The sequence below is a fragment of the Haliotis cracherodii genome, unplaced genomic scaffold (assembly GCF_022045235.1).
Source record: "Haliotis cracherodii isolate W230 unplaced genomic scaffold, xgHalCrac1.p SCAF_5, whole genome shotgun sequence".
In the NCBI taxonomy this organism is placed as follows: domain Eukaryota; kingdom Metazoa; phylum Mollusca; class Gastropoda; order Lepetellida; family Haliotidae; genus Haliotis; species Haliotis cracherodii.
The window spans coordinates 56,826,391-56,836,878 of record NW_027266308.1 but is presented as its reverse complement, the minus strand read 5'-3'; the positions used below and the strand labels follow the sequence as shown (position 1 = coordinate 56,836,878).

At 40.4% G+C, this 10,488-nt stretch overlaps 1 protein-coding gene across 1 annotated transcript; it reads left to right on the top strand.

The window, feature by feature from the left end:
* Positions 1–372: 372 nt before the first annotated feature.
* On the top strand, positions 373–1,702 carry LOC139442875 (uncharacterized). Its single transcript, XM_071223779.1, has 3 exons — positions 373–441; positions 777–1,039; positions 1,372–1,702. The coding sequence occupies exons 2-3, from the start codon at positions 830–832 to the stop codon at positions 1,693–1,695; spliced, it is 534 nt and encodes a 177-aa protein (XP_071079880.1). The 5' UTR covers positions 373–441; positions 777–829; the 3' UTR covers positions 1,696–1,702.
* The last annotated feature ends 8,786 nt before the right edge of the window (positions 1,703–10,488 follow it).

Here is a 10,488-nt window from a genome sequence, read left to right as displayed (position 1 = left end):
GAAATTAAATTGCACATACATCACATTATATGCATGACTTCTATGCTTGGGTTAATGTGGGTAGCCTAGTGGTCCAAGTGTTTACTCATCTTGCTGAAGGCCAGGTTCAATTCCCTAAAAGGATTCAATGTGTGAAGCCCATTTCTGGTGTCTCTAGCTGTGAAAGAGCTGGAATATTGCTAAAAGTGGTGCATAACCATACATACTCACTCACTCTATCCTAGGTCACATACAACTACAAGCTGAAGGTAGAGAAGACCGGGAAGCCAGTCAACTCCCACTGCGAGTGTCCTGCAGGGAAAGGACCACATTCAACCTGTAAGCACATCGCTGCGGTGCTGTTGATATTGGAGCATTTCATCTCAACTGGCAGTGTGCAAGTTGGAAAGAGCTGTACCGAAAACTTGCAGTTGTTCCACAAGCCCCAAAAATCGTACAAAGGTAGGTCATATTACAGCCAAGGAAATATCATACCCAGGCCTCAACTACAATGTTATGATGAGGAAGAGAATGTATGGATGTCAACTTCTATATTATGAGGTTAAGGGTGTTTCCTCATTATACAGAAGTTGACATCCATATATTCTCTTCCTTATGTGCTTCTAAATGCCTTAGACACGTTATGATGGTTTATGATTTTGTATATAAAAGAGAAACTGTATATGACTAAATATTATGTGTTGGATATTGGAGTGGAAAAAGTTTTTAAATATTTGTATAAGTGTTGTTTTAAACAGGATTATTATGGCAATGTAGTATCAAAATATTGTATTCAGGATCACCCGTAACAGCTGCAGAACTGCTGTCAAAAAGAAAATGGTCACAGCATATGCTGGACAATCCAAGGCCACAAAAATACAGACACATGAGTGGCTACAATGATCATGTGCGCAACATGATGACAAACTACTGCTCAAAGTCATCTCATAATATCGCCCTAAGATATCTTCACCCAAAGGCTGATGTCCAGACAGCTGCTGAGGACCATCACTACCTTAAACAGCCATTTACAGAGTACATGGTTGACATGGCACTGAAGGTACACAACACTGGAAATTCTGTTGTATAATATATATAAAAATCTTTAAAACCTAAAGTCTTTCAGATTTTATCTTTGTAATACACAGTTAAAATCATAGCTTGTGAGGAAACAGCAACATCTGAATGTTTGGGGTTGTGAGTAATTTGTAAAATACAATTAACTAAGTTTGAAAATGCCTAATCATGATCAAGCAGATTAGTTCCCTTGTGAAAGAAATATAGACTTGTATATTAGGCATTTTTCAGATTACTGTCATGTAAAACAAACTATGTGAACAAATATTTTTTGGGTCATCTCTTTTATGTCTTGACTTTTGTTTTTCTTTACAGGTAACTGAGGAATCTGCGAAAGATATTGAGGCAGCAACGCAAGACCAGTCCCGGAGCCCAGTGTGGCACACAGAAAGAAAGTGGCGCCTCACAGCCTCAAGGTTTGGTGAATTGACCAAAATGACCAACCGAAGAAATAAGGAGAAGTTATGTAAATCAATTGTGTCCACAAAAAATTTATCATGTAAGCCTGTAATTCATGGAAAGCAGTATGAAAAAAGAGCACTTTCAAAATTTGAATCCATGTACAATATCATTGTTCTGAACCCTATCTGGGTGCTACGCCAGATGCCATTATTGATGCTGATATCTTGGTTGAGGTGAAATGTCCATATGCTGGAAGAAATGATCACATTAAACCTGGTAAACATTTTCCATATCTTCATTACAATGTAAACAATCAGATTTGTTTAAATCCCAGTAGTCACTACTACTATCAGGTACAGGGACAGATGTACTTAGCAAAGCGTCAATTTTGCTATTTTGTTTTTTACACTTTCTGTGACATGTTTGTAGAAAAGGTCAGTGTTGATAAAGATTTCTGTCAGTACTCATTAATTCCAAAACTTGAACTGTTCTATACCAAACATCTAAGACCATACATTGCTTCTACATTGTAAATCATGTTTTTTCCCTTGGATACATCATTAAGGCATTTATGAGTCCGAGCTTGTGTATGTACCAATGGTAATAACCGTATGTTTGATTCCCATTGGGAGTTTGTGTTTGTGTATTAAGCACAATCAGGTTGTCTTATTCCTGAAATTAACTCAAGATCTAAAAATGTCATACAGTTATATCCAGATCTAATAGAAATATTCCTTGGACTTTTTGTTGATGGTCTTTTCTCTTAGTAGGTAATTGGTCTCCAGCGTCAAATCAACATTTTGGAAACTTATTGTGACAAATGGTGACTGTTCGTCAGTCTTTTTAACTAAAGTATCATTTTATGCTTGGGTGTAGTAAACTCTGTATCACTTAAGAAAAAAAATATCCAAATAAGTTCACATATTTTCCAAATATCAATTTGTTTCACATGCTCATGTCAACATCAAGTGTTATATTAATACAAATTATTATATTGTGCATACATCATGCATATTCTGTGCCTTGATCTATATTTGCAATGAATAAGTAATTTGAATTGTAAATCATACACATGTCCAATATGATTTAGCTACCATTAAGACAGTTTAGTGTGAAGTTGAAGATTCCATTTGAAGAATATACACAGTACTCAACTAATGTTCCATATATACACAAGTATACAAGTCTACACATTTTCATAAACAAATGTCAAAGAATGTGTACGGTTCATTAAGAAAGTATCCTCATGCGTGAACATCTACTTGTTTTTGCGTAGTTATCCTCTGTTTACATTGGTTGTACGACTCCACGTGCTGTCATCGAAGCCCAACGGAGAGCTAGCGATACGGTCACTTTGATGTATAAGTATATATTGTCATGCAACTCACTGTCGCGGTTGTTGTCGCATATCTATATAATTATGCAAAACAACATGTAAAGCGCCCAAAATACTTGCTTTAGTCCGTTCTATACTGATTTCTGAAAAAGCGCGTTTGTTTACAAACAAGAGAAAAGTCCGGTCACGTGATATGCAAATTAGCCTGTGGCAGTGGTGTTATGCTGAGTCACCACTGCGCCGGAGTGTGATAACCACTAGTTCATTTGCGCCACCTAGCGAGCAAATTGGGGCAGTGTCTCCCATTATCGTGATATCTCATAAATGGGCGATCTTTTTGCAAGCTCCTCCCCAGCGGGTGACACCCTCGTTACACTCTCGGTAGAGCTCCGCGAACGGGCTATCGCTGTGAGGAGCTTGATCTTTTTGTTCCAAAGGGCAATAACTCTCCTTTTGAAATGATATAACATTCGTCACCACTCGCCCCTTTCCGTAACCTGCAAGTAGACTCGATGAATGTTATGTGCGAAAATACGATAAACAAATCAGAATGCACGTATGATTTCAAGTTCTTCGTCAAAGAATCCCTCTGAAACAATTTGTGATTTAACATATGTCTTACATCTAAAAATATACCCAAGACAAAGTTAAACGTGGTCAATCATACTGTATAATTCCGCATGTCCCGATTGTATCTAAAATTTATATAATATATGGGAAAATATATGTGAACCATTACGCAACGAGTTGACAATTGTTTTAGGTATGTCCGTTTGCGCTAAGACGGAACCCGGTCGCAAAATTGGCCATGAGAGGGGCACGAGTCGCTATTCATCGATAGGGGGACGAGTCTTCTTGCATGTTACGGAAAGGGGCGAGTGGTGACGAATGGTGCTGCCGTTTGCTAAAATTAAAAATCTATGGAAACATTTTCGGGCCATCTCGTATAGTTTTTTTTCCCATTTTCATAGGGTTCACCGACGCCTTCACGATAGGGATACAAAAGTTATTCGTCTTCAGCTTTGACTAATGCTTACTTAGAAGCCAAGAACAATTGCAGTTCACGAAGCGGCATTAAACTTCTCTGTACCCGAGCAAACACTGAGAGACAGGATAAAAGGCAAGATCGATGTTGACAGTCAAGTCAGGTGCGACTCCAATTTGTTTATGCGGAGCAAGAAACTAGCGTCACAGCCGGCGTGACCCGTGAAGATCCGGGGTAGAATAGGTCTTCAGCAACCCTTGCTTGCCACAATTTCAGTATATATATTCAGTTCCAGCTATATAACGTCGGTCTGTAAATAATCGAGTATGGACCAGACAGTCCAGTGATAGACATCATGAGCATCGATCCACGCAATTGGGATCGATGACATGCATCAACCAAGTCAGCGAACCGTTAGTAGCCTTTTACGTCAAGCATAGACACATTTTACGGCAAGCACGGGTTGCTGAAGACCTATTCTACCCCGGAATCTTCACGGGTCTGAGGGCAATGATGTAGCAGGATTCTTTAATGAAATCAAGAAAGCTGTGCCTGTTAAACAGAGAAACATTCTAAAGCTATCACCAAAGTCATCATTCCGAATAAAATTATTTCCCACCAGACTGTGAAATCGGCACCCCAAAAAAGAAAGCAAGCACCTCTTCCATGTAAATCTTCCATGAAACCTAATGCCATTCCGACGATTGCGAGTACTTCTGGAACTTCACGGACCAACGCGCATCAGGATGATAGTTTCCATTTTGATCACTTTCTCGATCTGGTAATTGCCGCTCAAATTGGCCGGATGGAAGCTGGTCCTGACATGCACATTACTGGAATGTCCTTGTATCTTTGTTTAGCGGTAGCGAGAACTAAGACCTGATTTTAATTAATTTGGTCTGTTCTTCTTCTTATTGCAAACTAACTTCAAAGCTTTTGATCATGATGTCTATATGTAGCATGACCACCCCATCTTGTACAACGAAAGGGGAAGTCTTCTTCATTCTTGCTCATTTACTTGTATAGTCACAGAAAGTCCAGTACCACAGACAAGATGTGTCTTCTGGTTGCTTTTTTCACATAATACGTCATGTTGAGATTTCCGATCTATCTTCCCGAGGCAAGAGTTAACTGACTATAGAAGTCTAGTTTCAACTCTTGCCGAACTATAGGCTTGGATTTCGTGGTTCGATTGTAGCTACACCAGTGGCCAATGTCCCTTCTATATCCCTCAAAGTAACCAATCGAAGATGATGATTTGAAGATTTTACGTGCCCTTTCCGACATTATGCGTATTTCGCACACGAGCCCGCCAGGCCATTTTAATACCGTGGTTTTCCATGGGAGGAAGGAGGGGTTAGTCCCAAAGGAGAGGCAACTTTAGTGAGTGGATGGGTTGGGTTTAACGCCGCTTTTAACAGTATTCCAGTTATATCGCGGCGTGTCAGCTTAATGTGGGAGGAAAGCCCGAAGTGATGCAGGTCTCAGACGTTTACCACTTCGGTGAAACCCACGAGAACGGGTATGGTGCTGACAAACCTAGAAACATAATCGGGGCGAACCGGGATTCGAACCCACAATCATAGGTTTCTGGCGTGCCCAAAGGACGCAACACTGCACAGCGAATCGCGACGCCTTAGACGACTGGGCCACCCATGCCCCCAGAGGCAACTTGAGGGGCTCTAGGACTGCTTGTTTAAATTATGAAGAATTTCGGGTTTTGCCGGAGGTGTATGGCTTGTTTTAGGTTTCTTATATTTGGTTAATTCTTTGTATGGGTAATTATATACGGCCCCGAAAGCTTTAATGGTTTGTGTATTATTTAGCTGGCTTAGGACAGTTTGTAGTGTAAGCTGTGTGGCGATGCCCAGTCTTCTCTGAGGCATCAGTTTTTGTTGTTTGTTTTGTTTTGTTTGTTGTTTAACGCGGCACCCAGCAATATTTTGAAACCACACGAACAACAGAACATGTCCTACTACATTGCACACACTACAAACAACACAGGACCAGTAAAGATCCGGGGTGGAAGAGGTCTTCAGCAACCCATGCTTGTCGTATGAGGCGACTAACGGGATCGGGTGGTCAGGCTCGCTGAATTGGTTGATGCATGTCATCGATCCCAATTGCTTGGATCGATGTTTATGATACAAATGTATTGATCAGTGGATTGTCTGGTCTAGACTCGTTTATTTACAGACCGCCGTCATACAGCTGGAATATTGCCGAGTGCAGCGTAACACAACAAATCAACCAACTGTAAACAAACGACTCTGGACCAGACAATCCAGTGATTGACATCATGGGCATCAATCAACGCAATTGGGATACGATGACATGCATCAACTTAGTCAGCGAGCCTGATAATCCGATCCTGTTTGCCGCCACTTACGGCAAACATGGGTTGCTGAAGACCTATTCTCTACCCAGATCTTTAAGGTACTCAGCCAACAAGGTAGGTATCTGGTTCAAGAAACAAAACTCCCCTATTCCAACATCAAACTCCAATCTTAAGGCTTTCAAATAATATTCTCAACCCATGCAGGAGGCATTTAATGCCGCCAAATCCATTAGGTTAATTTATAAACATAACGTCTCATGTGACATTCCCAACTGGCGGAATAATACGCATAAACACCCGGGACTCGGATGAGGACCTCGCGCTCTTTTACAAAGGGACAAACTAGGATCGCGACCTTGTTCAACAAACCCGAGAGTGTAAGTACTAAATGCACCACCACTACCCGAAACGGCAAAACCCATCCAAATGAAACTGTCATCATAATGTATAAACCAACGAAAAGTACCTCATTTTCCCAACCACAGTTTCATTTGGCGCCTTAACTAAATTTGAAGAAACCAGTTCAAGAATGCGACAAATGCTTAAAATACCACCAATGTAATTCTAAAATTACCAAAAGTAAAGGATGCGCATAACCAAACAGCTACGGCACATGCACCCCATGGTGCATACACTGCCAAAACATAACTCACGCATCACTCGCAAACCACTGTCCCCACAGACATACGCACACACAACAAGCAACCAAACGCATAAACATCGACACACCTAAACTCCAAACAAAGAAATCTGCACCGCCTACAACCAAACAACTACACACCAAACCCCAATCCTAAACATACACCTTTGGATAAATAAAGCCTGAGGACTTAAACACAAGCAGATAGGCAACAATTCCACCATCTACTTCGGGGATTTTAACGCCCACCGCCGCTCCTGGTGTGTGCAAGACAAGGAAGACCAACACAGTAAAATCATTACCGACAAAAAAAACCAATACTTTTAAATAACCACACCAACTAGGTACGATGAAAGGCACCAAAGGATGTCGGACATCGATCATTTCCCCATTCACATTACCGTAGGAAACATTAATATCACAACCCAAAATGATTCCAAAGAATCCGATTTAATCCACAACAATGCCGACTGGGGCAAATTCCGAGAGCTGTGTAGCCACCCAGGTAAACCCAGCGGAGCTTGAAAATAAAGGCCCCGAAATTTACTGCTTAAACCTAACAATCTGCATATTTAATACGGCAACAAAACCTATTTTCTTAATCAAAACGAAAACAGATAAACCCACTGTACCCTGGTAGACCGAGGAAATAAAAAGGGCCAGGAAAAAACGCAGAAGTTTACTTGACAAAGCCGAGATTAAAACGAGAGAAAACGAGATTACTCACACATACAGGTAGCTCATCATCAAATGCAAAACCTCGTTAAATCAGCAAAAACTAAAAACTGGCAGCAGTTCTGCGCGGAAATAAACCATCACACCAACGCTTAAAAGGTCTGGCGCAAAATACATGCCATCCAGGGAATAAAACAACACCTAACAAACCCCAAACAAAACGCAAATAACCTAGCCAATTATTTCTCATCCGTCGGTAGCAACAGCAATTTCAGCGAGGAGTTTAAAAAAGCAATATAAATTCTCCAAACTACCTATAGAAGACAACCTCCAAACCCCCGGGCACTATTTCACTTCATATAAAATAAACTTCATATCCCCCCAAAATTTCTAAAACCCCTACTAAATCTTTACAATCTGATTTTCCCCAACGGTCAGTCTCCTTCGTCATGGAAAGGGGCATTGGTCATCCCAATACCAAAGCCAAATAAACCGACCGACGAGGCAAATTCTAATAGACCTATCTGCACACATCCTAGCAAACACACTGATATCAATTTGGGCCAATGTTGGTTGACTGTTGGCATGCTGATATTGAGCCAACATTGTATATTAACTTCAATAATTTTACATTTTTATTTCATGTACAAATACTTTAATAAATTACAAACCACAAACCATGTAAGAGACTTATTTTCTTATTTCTTTCTTCAGAGAAAGCTATTGTCCAATAAAACCGATCGTCCAAACGCATCACGACAACGGCCATGGTAACCCGATGCACGTGAGTTCTGTGCAAATTTAAATGCACATGCGTTCCCCCATTTCTTGCCCTATAAAAATCCACTCAGATCGCATAACATTCATTCATTGTTGAATTGCTACCACATGCCAAGATTGATAAGAAATCAGAGACACCAAGCCCTTGGACGATTGCAAGTTGGACAAACCGCCCGGCAAGTATCCACTGCATTTCAAGTCCATGTAAGGACCATATACAGCAACGGTACCAGACTACCAACACTACAGATGACCGACCACGTAGTGGAAGACCAAGGGTCACTTCCCGACGTCAGGATCGTCAGATTGTGCGACAGCATCTTCAAGAACGCTTTGTTACTGCTGCAGAAACTGCTTGACAGACCATGGAGACACACCAACGACACATTAGTGCGGACAAAGTGCGTTGTCGATTGACGAGCAGACACCTCCACTGTCACAGGCCACACCGAGGACCCATTCTGACACCAAGTCATCGGCGGGACCGTCTTCAGTGGGCAACACATCACCAGCATTGGCGCCACAAGCAGTGGAGAAGGGTCCTCTTCCCAGACGAGAGCCGTTACTGTATCTCAACAGCAGATGGCAGAGAGAGGCGCCGTAGGGAACATTATTCGGATGCTTGTGTTGTTGAGACTCATGGGGTGGTCTTGCAAACTTTTGTAAAATTTACACTGCCTGTCTTGGGTAGAGTGCTATGTGATACTTTGAAGGAAAATCTTCACTGTAAGTGAATTATAGAACCGTAAACACATACACTGAACTGACATTCCTGGTCCTACTTAAGTAGGAAGAAAGTTTGTCATAGCAATTATGTCAATAATACTTTTACATACATTCCTGTTTTTAAGATATGAATTCAGTCCCAGATGAGTGATTTTGGGGTGACCTAATATAAACTAGGTGGAACATTTCTCAGTAGACCATTTATAAAATGATATGGCGAGAATAGATTATAGACAATACATATTAATTGATACAATGTCATTTAAAAATGCTTCATCGTATAAAAACGTATCAACTTATCATTAGTCCAAAGATATCAAATGATATCTATATCTGCAGTAGAAGTAGACAATCTCTGAACACTAAAACATATTGGAGGCCATCTTGGATTTTCGTCATCACAAGGGGGCGCTGCATACCAGATATGAATTATATAAAGCATTGCTGCAATTGATCCTGAAAAAAGATACTGTGATAAATTGAAGGAATTGACCAGATAATTATGACAAATGAGTATTGCCTAAAGTCATTAGAGATTTCAACCATGTCGGCGGCCATCTTGGACTTTCATCACCACCAGGGGGTGCTGCATACAAGGTTTGAATTATATACAGGGTTGTTGTGATTACTCCTAAATACATTACAATTATAATTTGTATAAATTGGGCAAATAACTATGAAGTGTTGAGTATAGATTGATATCATTAGAGATTGCATAAGGCCACTTGGTTTGTGGCCATTTTGACATTTTGTGTTCGTCTGGACTTTTGAGTTTTGAGGCCGTTTTGACTACAACCCTCTCATATCACTTGCCACAGACTGGTTCCCTGGGTATGCTGCGCTGGCGCTACACTGACCCAGGCAATGACTGCACAGTGGCCGCCTCCACGAGGCGAACAAACATATTGTATTTACAATAGAAAAACGCTCGGATGTCTGTTGAAATCCTTTGGAGTTACTGTAGATTGGTAAGTAGATACATGTTAAATTATTTTTTATTTGCTTGAAAGTTATGGTTATGTGTTACTTGCATGTCTGTTCCTTAGAATGCATCATTTGAATTTTGATAATAATTAATATGTATCATCAAAACTTGGTGACAACCCCACCTCCCCCAACCTAAATATCATGTTTATGACAGATGTGAAAATTATTCAATTTTAACCACTGAATAGCTTTTTACCAAATATGTCTTTGATAAACTACAGCCCTTGAAAGTGTGTGTTTCACACATTGATTCCTCTGGTTTTCTTGACAAAATCAGTGGCCACTTTCAGGACAACTGTTTGGGTGTTTGGATCTCAAACGTGGCATTGTTAAATAGTAGTATTTCATGGCATAGTGATTTTCCATATCAACTGGAAAACTTGCCAATGGTGTTATTTATGATAAGGTTTACTACAACCTCATGCTTAAGTGTCTTCAAGTGATTAAATGCCACACCATGACTACTGTTACATTTTTATTTTTTTCATCCTTTGTAAAAGAGAATACACATGGATGTGTATGCCACTGTACCAAATTAATTCAAAATACTGAACATATTCGTT

Coding starts and splice junctions, on each gene's coding strand:
- LOC139442875 (XM_071223779.1), top strand. CDS start 830: ATGCTGGACAATCCAAGGCCACAAAAATACAGACACATGAGTGGCTAC. Junction 1,040..1,371: donor TGGTTGACATGGCACTGAAG/GTACACAACACT, acceptor TTTTCTTTACAG/GTAACTGAGGAATCTGCGAA.